This window comes from Heterocephalus glaber, unplaced genomic scaffold (assembly GCF_053883595.1).
Source record: "Heterocephalus glaber isolate CG9 unplaced genomic scaffold, H.glaber_assembly_v1.0 deba00001555, whole genome shotgun sequence".
Taxonomy (NCBI): Eukaryota; Metazoa; Chordata; class Mammalia; order Rodentia; family Bathyergidae; genus Heterocephalus; species Heterocephalus glaber.
The window spans coordinates 2438684-2457217 of NW_028258346.1; the positions used below are offsets into that span (position 1 = coordinate 2438684).

Genomic DNA, 18534 nt, shown 5'->3' on the forward strand with positions numbered 1-18534 from the left:
CTGCCACACCATATACAAAAGCTGAGCTATTTCAGTGACTGTTTCTGAGTCATCTTGCCAACTTTTTATATATATTTTCTATCACTTCTATAATCTCATTCTTTCACTCAATGTATACAGATGATAATTATGATCTTTTCTTCGCCTATTTTTTTCCCTGTAATATCCAAATAGCAGCAGCAGCAACAACAAAAATCAGATGTGATTTTCTTGACTATTTTATGGAGATTTTAAAGGTAACCTAAATACTGTGCTTTAGGTTAGATCTGAAATGACAAATTAAGGGCTCTTCTGAGATCTCCAGTAAGCAGAAGTGTATATGGAGAGAGCCTTGTGTATGAAGGGCCTCTCAAAGTGTGTGCCTATCTTATCAAATTTCCAAGTCTTTAAAAACTCTTTTATGCTTAATAGATTCAGCCTGGTGCTGCCAATCAGCTTAGGGTTCTTTTACTCAATTCAGGTGGAAATCACGAATCGGCCAAGTGCAACTCTTTTAGTAGTTCTGATGTCACCAGGCCACACTGGACACCAACAGTTGACATGGCCAGAATACTGCTGGTCTCTGAATCTCTTCAGTATTAACAGCTCTGTTTAGAACATTTTTTGGAGCCCACATAACCCAAGAAATAAATCATGAGCAGGTTTACAGAAACACTAAAGCAAATCTTTATTCTAACAGGACTTGTGCTGAACTAATACACGGGAAGAAGGCCTCCCGGACTAAAACTCAAGAAGGGCTTGAGGCGCCACTTCTGTAACATCTTGCAGACCTGTTTCAGTGAGGATGATCCCTGAAACCGGAGAATCTTCAGGAAGGCTTGCTAAGGACTCTGGGTATGCAAATAAGGGGCCTAGATTCCCTCCTTCCTGATTTTAACCACTCCCAGGTAACCTGTTCTCAACAGTGGCTGGAGTAGTGGAGGGGGCCTATACTGCGCTCACATTGGAGTGGACAGTGGTATTTGACTTCCAGGGAGGACACGGAAGCAAAGTGCCCCAGTCCATTGGGGTGCAAGGTGGAGCAAAGGTGAGGGAGGGGGAGGGGCGTGCTGGCTGTTACCCTCCCCCTACAGCCAGCCCAGGGACAAATGAGAAAGACAGGCGCATCGCTCCCACAGACGCTGTCTCCACTGGCTGGCCTCACTGTTCCTGCAGGCCCTGCTGCCTGAAGCCGAACCTGCAGGCCCAGATCTGCACCCTGCCGGAGTGGACGCTGCTCCTCAGCAGCCTGAGCCCCGCACCGCCCGTGAGGACCGGCTCTCCTATCGGTTCAAGCGCTTTGGAAGATCAGCCTGCGTCTGTTGCCACTGGCCTCGCCTAGCTGGGGCGCGCGTCCTCTGCCTACTTGGGCGAGGCCGCCCTGACCCGCCCGCCGCTGCTGCTGCTGCTGCGGAACGCCGGCTCAAGGGGGAGCCCGTGGCGGGAGCGGCGGGAGCAGCAGCAGCGCCCGCCGGCGCCTCCGCGCCGCCCCGGGGCCACCCGCCCCGCCAACCCACTGGACTCCCCGCCGCTGCCCTGGGGATCCCCAGCTGCCGCCCGGCTCTGCAGGAGTCCCGCGCCCGCCACGCTGCCCTGGACTACGACTGCGGACGCCCCTGTGGCCGCCCGGCGGAGTGCGAGGGGGACCTGATGGCCGAGGGCGACCAGTGGGCCACCAGAAACCTGTTCATCGGAAACCTGGACCACACGGTGTCGGAGCTGGAGCTGCGCCGGGCCTTCGGGAAGCACGGGAAGCACGGCTTCATAGAGGAGGTGGACATCAAAAGGCCGGCCCGAGGGCAGGGTGCGGCCTGTGCCTTGCTGAGGTTCCAGGACCGGGCCGCGGCCCACAGGGCTAAGGTGGCCATGTCAGGCCGCGTCCTTGGCAGAAGTCCCATTAAGGTGGGTTACGGCAAGGCCAACCCCACCGCTCGCCTCTGGGTGGGTGGCCTGGGACCCAACCCCTCACTGGCAGCTCTGGCCCGGGAGTTTGATCGCTTTGGAATCATTCGGACCATCGATCACATTAAGGGAGATGACTTTGCCTACATCCAGTTCGAAACCCTGGACGCAGCTGAGGTCGCCTGTGCTGAAATGAGGGGCTTTCCTGTGGGTGGTCCACACCGCAGGCTTCGTGTGGGTTTCGCCAGAGCAGAGGAGACGCGGTATCCCCCGCAGTACCTGCCCTCACCCCTCCCTGTGCACCGAGAGCTTCTCGAAGATGGATATACCCGGCACCCAACCCTGGATGCCGACCTGCGGGTGCGAGATAAGACCCCCCCATACCTGTGCTTAGACCGAGACCGGACCTTTTTGGAAGGGGACTGGACCGGCCCCAGGAAGAGCGCTGATGCCAGAAACAGCCTGGAGGGGTTTAGCCGCTCAGTGCGCAGTCGCAGTGGTGAGCGCTGGAGAGGGCACAGAGACAGAGGCCTCCCCAAGCCCTGGGAAGACAGCGGGGAGGACAACCGTGGGAGGACAGCCCACTGCGCTTATGAGGAGCGGAGCTGGGCCAAGGGTGGTAGGCAGCAGTATGACTGCGAGGTGAACCACTTTGATGCTGGGACCAAGGAATCAGGCAGCAGCTCCCTCAGCAACAGCAGACATGGGGCTGAGGAGTGGGGCCACCACTTCCACCGCGGAGCTCCAGACTCTTCCTATGGGAAGAAGACAAGAGAGAGAGAGGGCAATTATTGGATCACTGAGGCCGAGCCCAAGCCTCTTGAAGAACCGAAACATGAGACCAAAAAGCTGAAGACTCTTTCAGAGTACGCTCAGACACTGCAGCTGGGTTGGAATGGGCTTCTAGTGTTGAAAAGCAGCTGCTTCCCAACATCTATGTATATCCTAGAGGGGGACCAGGGAGTCATCAATGGTCTCCTCCGAGACCAGACTTCCGGGAGCAAGCTAACACAGCTGAAGATTACCCAGCGCCTTCGACTGGACCAGCCTAAGTTTGACGAGGTCACAAGACGCCTCAGGCAGGGGAGCTCCAATGGCTATGCCGTGCTTCTGGCCACCCAGGCGGCCCCCAGTGGGGCTGGCGCCGAGGGGATGCCCCCCGTGGAGCCTGGCCTACAGAGGCGGCTGCTCAGGAACCTGGCCTCTTACCTGAAAGGGAAGCAGGCTGCAGGGGTGATCAGCCTGCCTGTGGGTGGGGCCAAGGGCAGAGACTACCAGGGCATGCTCTACGCCTTCCCGCCCTGCCACTTCTCGCAGCAGTACCTCCAGTCGGTGCCGGTGCCGAGGACGCTGGGCGAGCCGGAAGAGGAGCACATGCTGATAGTGATAGTGACAGGCACAGCCCGGCCCAAAGCTGCCTTTTCCAGCACCACATCTGCATCACAAAAGCAGTTACTTTAAAATTGGATTCCTTTTGGCCTGTTAGTCTGGTTGTTAATCTGTATGTATGACAGTTAACTTTATAAGGAATTATAAGATAAATGAATCTGATGCTAGCAAAAAAAAAAAAAAAGAAAAAGAAAAAAAGAAAAAGGAAGGGAGGTGGAGAAGAGGAAGAAAGACTCTAAATGTATTATGTACCTGTACCAGTTCCCCACAATGAATGCAGTCATTTTGTACTTCAAACATACTAATAAACATTATTTTAAAAAAGAAAAAGTAATCTGCTTTCTTCTCTACCTGCTCCCTTGGTTTGAATTCTCTGCTGCATTAATTTGGTTCATTTGGTGGGGATCAAAGTTCTGTCCACCACTAAAACCAAGTTGTTAGATTTTGGGGGAATAGTTTTTAGAACTCGCAGTATGTTGACTTCTAATGAATATATGAGATACTGTGTGCTGTATTCTTTTTTTTTTTTTCTAACTGTATGGAAAGTTGTCAGTAAAACCTTTGTCAGAGGATCAATTTCTTTTTTTCTTTTTTCGGTACTGGGGATTGCACTCAGGACCGTGTGCTTGTGAGGCAGGTGTCGGCACCACTGAGCTAAATCCCTGGCCCAGGATAGATTTCTAATAAGGCAGAGAGCTGCAGGGCTTTATTTAGAAAGACAGAGGGGAAAATTATGGTGACTTAAGACAAAGTAGATTTATATTGCTGAGAAGACTGTGAGCCACATGTTTTATTTGCAACATGATTTCCGGAAGATGTACCTTGGCAAATTTTAATCATTATTGTAATTGTTATTTTGGTGATACTGGGGGTTAAACCCACGGCCTTGGCACTGCACCACATCCTCACCCTTTTTTATTTTTTATTTTGAGACAGGGCTTCACTAGGTTGCCCAAGCTGACCTCAAACTCTCAATCCTCTTGTTTTAACCTCCTGAGTAGCTGGGATTACAGGTGTGCACCACCATGCCAAGCTTCCTTGGCAACTTTTAAACATTATCATGCCATTTCTTTAGGGCCTCTCTAGCTGTTCAAATGTAGTGATGTGAGAATTGTAATTGGCGAGGGAGAGAAAGAGTCTTGCTCCTCTGATTGAAAACTGTTTCTCCAGTCTGCTCTTTCTGATGTCATTGAAACAAACTCTCCAGTTGACTCAGCCACCCTGGTTGGAACAGTGTTGCACACATTCAGAGGAACACACACTTCCTCATCCATACAACCACATTAGGAGGATAGACACTAACTTTGATTCAGCCGGGGCTTTTCCATCCACATGCTTCACATACACCAGGCGTCAGGCCCCTGGGAACTGTCTTCACACTGCCCCACAACTGCTCCTCAGCTGTGCCTAACCTGACTGCTCAGCACATAGTTCTGAGACCAGCTTGGATCTCAGAGTGGGACAGCCACCCATTTGTCCAGGCACATGCTCCGAAATGACAGATGTCTACAAGTCAATGCCTGAGGAATGGCACTCTTCAATGGCTGGAAATCTGGAATATTCTCAGTTTTTGAAGATTTTCCTAGAAGCTGCAGATGGTGATTTTGTTCTTCGGTCATTCTAGTAAGGATATGGATCATGCTCTTTCTTTCTTTCTTTCTTTCTTTCTTTCTTTCTTTCTTTCTTTCTTTCTTTCTTTCTGTACTGGGGATTGAACTTAGAACCTTAAACTTGCAAGGCAGGCATGATGCCACTGAGCTAAATCCCTGGCCCTGGATCATGCTGTTTCTGATGACTATGCTCAATGCACTTTGGGCTTCATTTAACTGTATTTTGAAATCAAAGTGCATGTGTTTGAAAGAACTGAAAGTAACACAAGTGTGACTGATCATAGTGTTAGCAACATTAATTATGAATGTTTTGGTGAAAAATCAATAGAAAACCCAATTCATACTGACTTAAACAATAAAAGGGATTCATCCTGTCACCTAAGAAGTTCTGAGGCAGTTCAGGCTTTGGATAAGGCTTGATGGCATCAAGGGTCTTTTGTCTTTTCTTCTCTCTGTTCTGGCATCCACTGTAGGAGCTGCATTATAGAGCAGACTTCTCTCCTGGTCCCAAGGTAGATGCAACAGTCCTGGAGTTATATGATTCCTTGTTTATGTTAGCAGGAGGGAGAACATATCTTCCTTTGGTTGTCAAATGTGTTTCTGGGCTTAGTTCTGATGGGACTGATGATTGTATCCAGGAGTATGGGAGCCCCTGCTGGGCATCAACCAGTTTATCCTTGAAGTATAGAGAGTGTTAATCTCATCAAAAGTCTTTTGCTGAGAGTTGGGTAGGAATGTTGCACAAAGGAAATCTTTTCCTTTTTTTTTGGTACTGGGCATTGAACTCTGGACCTTGTGCTTGTGAGGCAGGCACAGTGCCACTGAGCTAAATCCCCAGCCCAGAAATACTTTATTTATGAACATTGACCCCTTATAAAGAGTTATACCAAATAATAAGCGCAGAATTAGAATTTGAGGCCGTGTCTACCTGACTCCAAAATGTTTTTGCTTTTATTTGAAAATAAATTTTAAGTGAAATCATACTTAAATTTTTCTCTTTTCATAGGAGTATGAATGATATGTTTATGCAAGTATACTAGAAAAAATATATTGCATTTAAAATAGATTCTCTTGGCAATATTTAGATTCAAAATTTCTGTTGAATTTTATTTAATTTGGCACCAAGTTTTAAAAACTTGATATAGTGTTCTAACTTTGCAGATTGTACACTTCTTTTGAGCTAGTTTTGTAAAAAGCAAGCATGTTCAATAACTGCTTGTTAAGGTTAATGTTCTGTCATTTATAGAAGTTAATGTTCACAAATGAAGTATTTATTATGTAATTTGCCTCTACTGACAAAGAAAGTAATGTGCAAATAATTTAGGAATTTGCTACAGAAGAAAGCAGACATTGTGCCTTTTTGTGTATGAGTATTTGGATAGGATTTATACTTCACGGCAAAACTTACTCATGGTTGGTTGTGCCTTGTGTTTTTTTTTTTTAAAAAGAACAATTCACAATTATTATAAAAGATAGGTAAATACAGAGAAGAAAAAGAGGGGGAAAATTATACATAATCCTATCAAAGATAAAAAAAATCCACACTGAACTCTGGGCCTTCCTACTTTCTTTTTTTTTTTTTCCAGTACCAGGAATCGAACTCAGGACCTTGTGCTTGCCAAGCAGGCACGGTGCCACTGAGCTATATCCCTGGCCCTAATTTTTTAAACAAGATCTCACTGTGTCGCGAAACTGCCCAGGCTGAGCTTGAACTTGTGAACCTCCTGCCTCAGGCCCCTAGAGTGCTGGAATCAGCCATATGCACCATGCCTGGCTAATAGACATCTTTGATATGTCTTCTTTGTATTAAAGGTTACAGAATTTACATGTCATTCACTAACCTACCTATAATTTATTTTAGTGTAGAATGTTGAGCCTTGTATTTCTGATAAAACAAGGTAAGCATAAACTTAATTCTTTAGTTTCTAATAAGATAAATCAATGATATCCTTGTTAGAAATATATAAAGTTAGTAAGCCAAATAAATCCCTGATCAACTTATACCCATCATTGGGAAAAATTCACAGGACTCTTGATGTATACTACGTTCAAATGTTAAAACTCCCAAGATTAAAATCAAATTTCTGCCAAGAAAATTGAATTAAAAATATGAATTAAGTGTCTCTCTTTAAATTTAAATGTCATTTTTTTTTTTTTTTTTTTTTTTTTTTTTGGTACCGGGGATTGAACTTGGGTCCTTGTGCTTGCACAGCAGGCAGTGAAACCACTGAGCTAAATCCCCGGCCTAAATGTCATATTTTGATTCTAAGGTGAGCCAGTTTGACAGATGGTAAAAAGAGCAGTAGTCTGAGAAATATGATTTACAACAACTCTTTCAAGAAATGCATTGAAATGCCTGCCAAAAAGCTTCTGAAATAACTCCCTAAGCTTAAATTCCAACTTCTCCAAGACACACATGCAATATCTTTTGCCTTTTTTCTTGTTGAATAGATTTCATTTTTCAAGAGCAGTTTTAGGTTCACAGCAACATTGAGTGACAGGGCAGAGCATTCCCATCCACACATTTTCCCACCTCTCCAAACCTTCCTGACCATCAACATCCTGCACCTGAGTGGTAAGTCTGTAAGGACACAGGAAGCTACGCTTACATGTCAGTCTCACCCCAAGGCCATCATTCACGTGAGAGTCCCTGGATGTCATGTGTTCTATGGATTTGGCAAAATTATAACAGGTGTGTGTTTACCATTATAGTATGGTACCGTGTTATCACAGACATAAAACACCTGTGCTCCCTCTAACTATTCATCTCTACCATCCTGCTAACACCTGATAACTACTGATCTTTTTACTACCTTACAATATTTTTATGAGAACTTTCTGTCATTTGGGAACTTCCTTAAATGGATTTTCTAAGAGCTGACTATAAAGGCCTCTGATGAGACATCATAGAACTATTTTTCTATGTCAGACCCCTTCGGGCTTCAAAGCAAAACAGTGTGGAATGCTAGAATTTGGGAATGTGATTATAATATATTAATGTTAGTAGTATTTTGGTACTGGGGATCGAACTCAGGACCTTGCACTTGCGAGGCAGGTGCTGGAACCACTGAGCTAAATCCCTGGCCCTATAATATATTATGAATTGGGGATAGGGACCAGGAATTTAATCCAGGGTCTTGTATATGCCAAGTACACATTCTACTACGGAGCTGTACACCAGCCCTTGTTATAATTTGGCTCATTCTCTTTAAGTGGTAAATTTTTTTTTTGGTACTGGGAATTGAACTTGGGACCTTGCACTTGTGAAGCAGGTGGCGGCACCACTGAGCTAAATTCCCAGCTCTACATGGTAAATTTTTATAAGGAATATAATATCTGTTCTTACTTCATTCAGCCCATGATCCACAGCAAAAGTGATTTTGCCAAACTGCTTTGTAGGTCACAGTGCCCGACAAAGCCACAAATATTTCATATTTAAATACCTCATGTATGGTGGGTTACTTTATCACAGACAGGGAGCATGTTATCTTTCTGTTGGCTAGGGAATTAAAAAGAACCATAAAATATATTGTTTTAAAATCATGTAGCTCTCAGTCTGGGCCTATTTTGAGATTGGATATTTAAGACAATTTCCCTAATTTGTCTTGCATTATTCAGTATTTTTGTTGTTGTTGTTGCTGTTAAGGATTAAACCCAGGGCCTCATGCTAGGTATGTGGTCTACCACTGAGCTATACCTCAACACCTTTGCTTTTTGATGAAGTAATTTTAAACTTATAGATAGACTGCAAGAATAGAAACAGAATAAAGAACATCCATTTACACTTTACCCAGACCCACTAACATTTTGCTTTACCTTTTGTATATGTGGTTTCTCCCCTTTATATATAACAGATTGTATATATAATGAATTTTCTTCTGAATCATTTGAGGGTGAATAACATATGTTAAGGGCCTTTAACCTTCAGTACTTCAGTGTGTATATCCAAAGAATAGGAATATTTTCTCGTATAAGCAGACCAGTAAATTTAACTTTGATACAATACCTTCATCTAATTTTCCACTCATACTCCAATTTTGTCAATTGAGTCAATAATGTCCTTTATGGCACTGTCCCCTTCTAGCACATGATCTGGTCTAGGACCAGGTATTGCATTTAAGTTGTCATATGTCTTTTGCCTCTTTTAATATGGAACATTTTTAGTGTGTCTTCTTTTATAATATAACCCACTCCCTTTAAAAATTCATCTTTATTTCTTGATATTTTCACAGAAGTCTAGGGAAATATGAGCTGCTTGATGAAAGTTATATTGATGTCTTAGTCCGTTCGGGCTGCTGCAACAAAATATGTTAGGCTGGGTCATTTATAAGTGATAGAAATGTATTGCTGTTAGTTGTGAAGGCTGATTAGTCCAGGATCAAGGTGCTAGCAGATTTGTTGTCTGCTGAGGGCCTGTTTCTCATAGATGATGATTTCTGGTCTCTTCACTGGCCTCTCTGGGAGGCCTCTTTTATAAAGGTACTAATCCCATTCATGAAGTATCCCTTCATTATTAATTATATCCCAAAGGCATCATTTTTTTGGTTTTTGCTTTGTATTGTGGTTTGTTTTTTTTTTTCAGTGCTAGGAATTGAAGGAAGAACCTCTACTACTGAGCTACAGTTCCAGGTGCTCCACTTCTTAATATTAACACACAAGGCATTAGAGTTTAACACATGAATTTTAGAATGACACAAATATTCAGACTGTGGTGACTGGAGAATAGTGGTTTCTTCTTGTCTTCTGCCTTCCAAATCTCATATGTGTCTCCACTGGTAGAATTTAACCTGGAACCATTCAGGAAAAGTTCTGTGGAAAATAAGATTTTAGGCTTTCTCCCTATCCACTGTGTAGAGCAGAATGTACAAGGGGGTGGCATTAAGGCTCAGCAGACTACTGACAAGCTGGCAATGAAGTTGCTGCTCTCTGGAGCTTCCAGAGAGAGCTATAAGGACCACGAGGGAACTAAACAGAAGCCTGTCACTAAGAATAACAGGAAATGAGAGAAGGTCAGTGTGACCGAAATTTAATGGAGCTTACATGGAGAGGATATCAAGGGCTGAACTGTACAGGACTTTATAGAACCTGGTGTGAGTTGGTATTTTCTTCTCAGTAAAAGAGAAATGTTCTTACACAATATGTCACATTTGGGCATTTTAGAAAAGCTACCACTTCCTCAAGATGTTTTCATCTTGTTGGAAGATTGTTATAATAAACTTGTTGGAACAAGGCACTTCACTGAAATCTGGCAGAAAATATTTGTAATACCTATACAATTTGCAGTGCCTCTAATGTGAAACCCACCCTCCCATAGGGTTGTTCTTCTACAACCTGTATAATTTTTTTATAGTATACTTGGAATTTTAAAAAACATTTTTATTTTAATGTAATACAAGTAGATATTAATACAGAAAATATAAAAAACACTCTTCTTCTATACAAAATAAAACAAAGTTTCATAACAAAGTAATTAGAAAAAAACAATGGTTAATACATTGTGTATCACAATCTTTTTTTGGTACCGGGGATCAAACTAGGGTCCTTGCGCTTGCTCAGCAGGCTGCGAAACCACTAAGCTAAATCCCCAGCCCACGTGATCTTAAAAGAATGGCCAAAATGTTACCCAGACTACAAGTCATAGACAAAAAAAGATTCTGTCTTACAAAGAAGAAACAAAGGACAAAGCTTTCTTTTCAATTAACAAAAGAAACTAGTAGTATAAATTAAACAAATTAGCATTTGTCTTAAAATATGTTTTAAACAACAAAATAGATAATTTGAGGAATTATTTGAACTTCTTTCTATTTCCTATTTATCTTCTATTTTGCTCTCTCTCTATTATATATATTTTTCTCATATATGAGAGGCTGTGTTTATCTTTCTTTATGACAGAGTAACACTCCATTGTATATAAATACCACATTTCTTTATTCATCTGTTGATGGATATATATGCTGTTTCCAAGATCTAGCTATTATAAGTTCTGCTGCTACAAACATGAGTATGCGTGTATCCCTGTAATATGATGACTTTAACTCTTTTGGGAAGATATCTAGAAGAATATCTGGGTCAAATGGAATTTCTATTTTTAATTTTTTGAGGTATCTATCTCCAACATTGATTTCTATAGGGATTGTACAAGTTTACATTCACACCAACAAAGTAAAAGAGTTCCTTTTTCTCTACATCAGCATTTGTTATTGTTTGATATTTTGATGATGTCTATTCTTTATGGGGTAAGATGGTATCTTAATATAGTTTTAATTTGCATTTTTCTAATGGTCAGTGATGTTGAACAATTTTTCATGTGTTTTTGGCCATTTGTACTTCTTCTAAAAAATGTCTATTGATTTCAGTTGCTTGTTTTTTGATTGGGCCTTATATATTCTAGGTGTTAGTTCTCTCTGCAAGGAATAGCTGGCAAATTTTTTTTTCCCCATTCTGTAAGTTGTCTCTTCACTCTGTTGGTTATTTCCTTTGCTGTGCAGAAGCTTTAATTTGATATTATCTCATTTGTTGATTCTTGGTGTTATTTCTTGTGCCATTGGGGTTCTGTTCAGAAAGTCCTTTCCTATGCTTATGTCTTCAAGAGTTTTACTTATTTTATCTCCTAGCAGATTAAGCATTTCTGTTTTAACATGTAGATCTTTGATCTACTTTGATTTTAGTTTAGTACATAGTGAGATATATGGATCTAGACAGGATCTTCTGCATATGAATATTCAATTTTTCCCAGCATCATTTAATAAAGAGGTTATCTTTCCTTCAGTGTATGTCTTTTCCCCTTTATCAAATAGTGAATAGCTTAATGTGCCTGGGGTTGTTTCTGCTTCCTATATTCTGTCTCCTTGATCCACACACCTGTTTTGATACCAATACCATGCTGCTTTAATCACAGTAGCTTTGTAGTATAACTTCAAATCTAGAATTGTGATGCCTCCTGCTTTGCTTTTGTTACCCAGGATTGCTTTTGCTATTCTGGGTGTCTTCTGGTTCCATATGAATTTTAGGATTGTTTTTCTCTAGCTCTGTAGAAATACTATTGATATTTTGACTAGGATTGCATTAAATTTGTATATCAGTTTTGGAAGTATAGCCACTGTTGATTTGAACCTGTGACAGATCAGCTCATCATGGAGAAGTATGAGATAGAGGAGGCCTATTTACCTCATAGTGTCCAGGAAGTAAACAACCTGTACAATTATATATGGGGAGTTTCTGGGAAGTAGGGACATAATCCTATGTGGTCTCTGTGAGGAGTGCATGAGAGGACAGGAGGCCAGATCAGATAAAGGATTTTGAGAGTGGATCCTACTATATTTTGAAAACAAAGACATTGGATGAAAGAAAATGGGAAAGAGAATGAAAGGACAGTAAAAGGATGAGGTTTGTGGATGGCAGTGCTATTTTGGTGTGATGATCCCAAGACTGGGATAGGTAGAGGGGACAAAGAAATCAAGGAGTGATTAAAATCTATCACCCCTTGAATGTTCTTGTTTCAGCTAATACTTTTTTTTAAATGCAGTAGCTTATCTTTATTTTTTTTTTCCATTGAGTTTTTTTTTTTTTTGTACTGGGGATCGAATTCAGGTCCTTGCACTTGTGAAGCAGGTGGCAGAACCACTGAGCTAAATCCCCAGCCCATCCATTAAGTTTATTGGTATATTTTAGGTATACAATACAATTACATTCATCATTGGGATCTTGTACCTTTACGTGATATATCTTGGTTCTTATTTTTTCCCCATTCCCCTGCTCTCCATTCACCCCCTCTACCCTTCCCTAATTATGAAGACTTTGTTTCCATTTTTTCCTTTTCTCATATTTTTTCTTTTCCCTTCTTTTCTTTCCCCTACCCCTCCCTCTTCCCTTTCCCCTTTGCCCCTTTTCTTCCTATTACACAATATCAATTATACATTTTGATCCTTATTTACATATTTAGTTTTTCACACCAGGGAAACTATTTGGTATTTACACATATTATTTATTTCACTGAAGAGTATGGCCTCAATGTGCATCCACTTAGCTATAAATGTCTCTAGTTTGTCATTCTTTATGGCCAAGTAGTGCTCCATTTTATAAAAAAACTACATCTTCTTTATGCAGTCTCCAGTTGATGGGCAATTGGGTTGTTTTCAAATTTTAGCTATTACAAACTATGCCACTTAAACATGGATGAGACTATATCACTGTGGTATGATTCTTTTATTTTTTTGGGAAGATACCCAGCAGAAGAATAGCTGAGTCAATGGGACTTCTAATCCTAGTTGTTTGAGGCATCTCCATACTGATTTCCACAGTGGTTGCACCAGTCTGCACTCCTACCAACAATGAAGAAGGGTTCCTTTCTCCCCACACTCCTGCCAGCATCTGTTATTGGTTGATTTCTTTTCTTTTCTTTTTTTAAAAAATTCTTTTATTGGTACATTTTAGGTATACAATACGTTTACATTTATCATGGGGTGCTTGTACCTGTACATGATGTATCTTAGTTCTTAATTTTTTTCCCCATTGCCTGTGCACCCTTCACCCCCTCCACCCTTACCTATTTACATAGATTTCATTACCATTTTTTTTCTTTTCTCATAATTTTTCCTTTCCATTCTTCCCTTTCCCCTTCCCTTCCCACCACCCATACACCTTTGGACCTTTTCCTATTTCAAATTATCAATTATTAATTTTAATCATTTTAATCCTTATTTATACTTTCAGTTTCTCACAGTAGATAAACTATTTGGTATTTACACATGTGTGTCCTATTTATTTCACTTAAGAATATGGCCTCAATATGCATCCATTTAGCTATAAATGTCTCTAGTTTCTCATTCTTTATGGCTGAGTAGTACTCCATTTTATAAAAACACCACATCTTCTTTATCCAGTTTCCAGTTGATGGGCACTTGGGCTGTTTGCAAGCTTTAGCTATTACAAACTGTGCCGCTAAAACATGGGTGCACATATATCACTGTGGTATGATTGTTTTAATTGTTTGGGGAAGATCCCCAGCAGAGGAATAGCTGGGTCAAATGGGACCTCTAGCCCTAGTTCTTTGAGGTATCTCCATACTGATTTCCACAGTGTTTGCACCAGTCTGCACTCCCACCAACAATGGAGAAGGGTTCCTTTCTCTCCACACCCTGCCAGCATTTGTTATTGGTTGATTTCTTGGTAGCAGCCATTCTTTCTGGGGTGAGGGGGAATCTCAGCGTTGTTTTCATTTCCATCTCTTGAATGACCAGTGATGTTGAACATTTTTTCATTATATTTATTAGCTGCTTTTACTTTTTTTGTCTGAGAAATATCTGTTTATTTAAGATGCCCGTTTTAGAATTGGGTCTTTATATTTGGGGGGGGGGTCTGATTTTTTCGAGTTCTTTATGTATTCTAGATAGTAGACCTTTCTCTGAGGAACAGCTGGTAAAATTTTTTCCCTACATTGTAGCCTGTCTCTTAGCTTTGTTGGTGGTTTCTCTTGGAGTGCAGAAGCTTTTTAAAAAGATGAGATCTCAGTTGTTGATTCTTTGTGGTAGTTCCATGCTACTTAGGATTTGTTCATAAAGTGTTTTCCTATGCCAATGTCTTCAAGAGTTCTACCTAAATTATCTTCCAGCAAGTTTAGTGTTGCTGTCTTAATATTTAGATCTTTAATCCACTTGGATTTTAGTTTGGTGTATGGTGAAAGATAGGGGTCTAGTTTTAATCTTTGGCAAGTTTAAATCCACTTTTTCCAATAACATTTATTAAAAAGGCCATCTTTCCTCCAGTGAGGATGGTAGGGTCCTGTGTCAAAGATGAGGTAGCTGAGTATGTCTGGAGTTGTTTCTACATCTTCTAATCTATTCCACTGATCCTCAAGTCTGTTTCTTTGCCAGTATCATGCTGTTTTTATCACAGTGGTTTTGTAGTATAGTTTCAAGTTGGGGATTGTGATACCCCCAGCCATGTCTCTGTTGCCTAGAATTGCTTTTGCTATTCTAGGTCTCTTCTGGTTCCAAATGAATTTTTGTATTGTTTTCTCTAGTTCTGTGAATTATATTGTTGGGATTTCAATCAGGATTACATTGAATCTGTATAGCAGTTTTGGAAATATGGCCATTTTCACTATATTGGTTCTTCCTACCCAGGAACAATGTATGTCTTTCCATTTTCTTATATCCTCTTCAATCTCTCTTTTTTTTTTGGTACCGGGGATTGAACTCAGGACATTGTGCTTGCAAGGCAGGTGCCAGAACCACTAACCTAATTCCTGGCCCCTTCAATCTCTTTTTCCCAGAGTGTTGTAGTTCTCCATGTAGAGGTCTTTTGCTTTCTTTGTTAGATTGATTCCTAGATATTTCAGTTTTTTGGATGCTATTGTGAAAGGGATTGTTTCCCTAATTTCTCTCTCAGTGACTCTGTTATTTGTGTACAAGAAGGCTACTGATTTTTGAGTGTTTACCTTGTATGCCATTGTCCTGAGCACCAGAAGATAGATCAGAAATGAACAACAGAAAGAGGGCCTTACTCCTTCTAAGTCCCCATCCTGAAGGGTAAAGTTGTTATATTGAAGAGTTTATTCACTATAAACATATTTTGGTGGGGCCGGGGATTTAGCTCAGTGGTTTTGCTGCCTGCTGTGCAAGTGCAAGGACCCAAGTTTGATCCCCGGCACCAAAAAAACCCCAAAACAACAAAAAACAAACCAACAACCCCCCCCAAAAAACCCCAAAGAACAAAAAACAAAAAACAAACATATTTTGGGTAATCCTCGATTTTAATTTAATTCACATGGTTAAAGGTCATAGATTAATAACTACAACAAATTGTCATTTTCTAAGCTCTTCTTGATACTATTTTTGTGCTGATTGTATCAGTTGGGCTAAAGTGTTGTGATTGATCTAATCAGTTATCCTTCCTGGTATAATGAAAATGAGATTGCCCCAGAGTCAGAGACTCAAAACCTAAAGACCAGGTATATCTGGAAGGCACCTCTGAGAAGCAATCATTCCATAAGGATTCTAAATACAAGCAACAAAGTTACTTACAATAAGCAACATTGAAGTATCAACCCAGGAATTTAACCAAGGACAGTACCAATCACAAAAATAGAAATGAGAAGACATTTAAGCAAGGCACAAATCCAGTCTTCCAGCTCACCAAAGGCAAATTCTGGGGGAAATGAGGTGGAAAAGTCTGATAATCAACCACCCTGACACCCTGAACTGATAGCACAGGAAGTAGCAAAACAGATGAATGAGGCTCTAGAAAAATTCAAAACAGAAATAAATTCCCAGATAACTACAGAGATGGTGAGCAGAATGAAAGACATGATTAGAGATTCTAGAATAGAAACACATAAAAAAAATAGATTAGCTCAGAACCGTGATGGAAGCCTAAATGCCCAGCATAGGAAAGAAATGGAAACCATAAATACCTAACATAGGAAAGAAATAGAATCCATGAAACAGATTCAAACAGATATCCAGGAGATTAAAAACTCTACTGAAAGTATACACAGCAGACTGAGCCAATCTGAAGACAGAATATTAGATAAAGAAGACAGGATGGCAGTCAGTGACCATGAAAAGAGAGATCTCTTAAAAATAGTAAGGGACCATGAGAAATCAATCCAACAGCTCCTAGATGATGCAAAGAAGAATACTATAAGACTGATAGGAGTCCACGAAAAAGCAGGAGAAAGTACAAATGACATAAAAAACTGTTCACAGAATTAATTTCAGAAAACTTCCCAAACAGAGCAAAAGAATTTGACATACAGATAAACGAGGCGTATGGGACTCCAACTATCCATGATAAAAAAAAAAAATCTATACCTAGATATAATAGTCAAGATCCTGGAAACCCAACAGAAAAACAAAATACTACAAGCAATTAGAGAAAAGAAATAAATCACATGCAAAGGAGAGCCCATCAACACAAACCCTCACTCAAGGACAGCCTGGAATGAGGTATTTCAAGCCCTAAAAGAAAACAACCTCCAACCTAGACTGATGTATCCTGTAAAACTATCTTTCAAAATTGATGGGGAAATAAGATATTTCCATGATAAAGAACACCTGAGAAACTTCGTGGATACCAAACTGCCCCTCCAAACAATTTAAAAAAAAACAAACCTAGAAAAAGACAATGAAGGTCACAACTCCGTGAGGCCCAATGGAGCAAATCCAAATTATTTCATCAGGCAAGGCAAGAAATTAAAGGGAGAGGGGGGAAAATAAAAAAGAGGCAACAACAGGAAAATAACATGACAATTTTAAGTTAATACATATCAGTTATAACCATCAATGTTAATGGCCTCAATTCATCAATCAAAAGAAACAGACTGGCAGAATGGATTAAGAAGCAAAATCCAACAATATGCTGTAAACAAGAAATGCACCTAGTTCAAAAGAAACTTATAGACTGAAAGTAAAAGGATGGAAAACAGTTCTCCATGCAACAGGAACCTGGAAAAAATCAGAGGTAGCTATCTTATTTGCAGACAAAGTAAATTTCAAATCAAAACTAATTAAGAGAGACAAAGAAGGTCACTACATCCTTGTAAAGGGAACAGTCCAAGAGGAAGAGATAATAATCATAACTATATATGCACCAAATACTAATGCCCCCAACTATACAAAACAAATATTAAGGGACATGATAAACCAAATAAGCACTAATTCAATTGTAGTGGGGGACCTCAATACTCCACTGTCACAAATAGACAGATCATCTAGACAAAAAATCCACAAGGAAATACTAGAGTTGAACCAAGCTTTTGAATAAATGAACTTAATATACGTCTACAGAGTGTTCCACCCCACAAAATCAGAATACACATTCTTTTTGGCTGCAAATGGGTCATTCTCCAAATAGACCACATGCTAGCTCATAGGACATGTTTAAGTAAATGTAAAAGAATTGATGTTACCCCCTGTACATTATCAGACCATAATGCAATAAAATTGGAGATTGGTAGCATAAGAAACCACAAAATCCCCACGAACACGTGGAAATTGAATAACACTCTCCTGAACAACCAATGGGTCACAGAGGAAATTAGAGAAGAAATTAGACAGTTTCTACAAGTAAATGATAATGCCAGTACAACATACAGGAATGTATGGGACACAACTAAAGCAGTTCTATGAGGGAAATTCATAGCAATGAATTCCCACACTAGGAAAACAGAGTGAGCTCAGCTAACATTTAACCAAACTTGTCTCTTTTCCAAAATAGGCATCCTTGAAAAACTTACCCATTTGATTCAAGAATAGTATCAAGATTGAGGCTGGAAATTAGGGCACAGAAAGGAGGCTGGATGATAGGGCATGACCTGCCAGTTATAGAGAGCTGTCAAATTATGGCACAGAAGAGCTTCTAACAGCCAAGCTCTGACATCAAAAGGATATAAAAGACAGCAGCCACTGGCCTTGTTGCCACTGTCTTCTTACTCTTCAAGTAAATTGCTCTGCATGCAGGACATATTTTTTTCTTCTTTTCATTTCTACTTCTTTTCTTCTTTAATCTTCAATAAATGTTACACTTTCATGTTCATTGATTTTCCTGTCCTATTCTTTGAATGGGACAGCAAGAGCCAGGAAAGGACTGCTGGTCCCCACACTGTCTGGAAACAGTTTTGGCAAGCCAACCAGGAACTAACCAGCAGAGCCAG

The 18534-nt window shown here is 40.5% G+C and overlaps 2 protein-coding genes across 2 annotated transcripts in view; both read left to right on the forward strand.

Moving 5' to 3' along the window:
- Positions 1-699: 699 nt before the first annotated feature.
- On the forward strand, positions 700-3342 carry LOC101704815 (putative RNA-binding protein 15B). The gene is made up of 2 exons (XM_087190629.1): positions 700-834; positions 1119-3342. The coding sequence occupies exons 1-2, from the start codon at positions 785-787 to the stop codon at positions 3340-3342; spliced, it is 2274 nt and encodes a 757-aa protein (XP_087046755.1). The 5' UTR covers positions 700-784.
- Plekhf2 (pleckstrin homology and FYVE domain containing 2) overlaps positions 702-18534 on the forward strand; it is a 55297-nt gene continuing 37464 nt past the window's right edge. Inside the window, exon 1 of the mRNA XM_087190636.1 lies at positions 702-834. The gene's annotated coding sequence lies outside the window, so the exon portion shown is untranslated. The remainder of the gene's footprint in view (positions 835-18534) is intronic.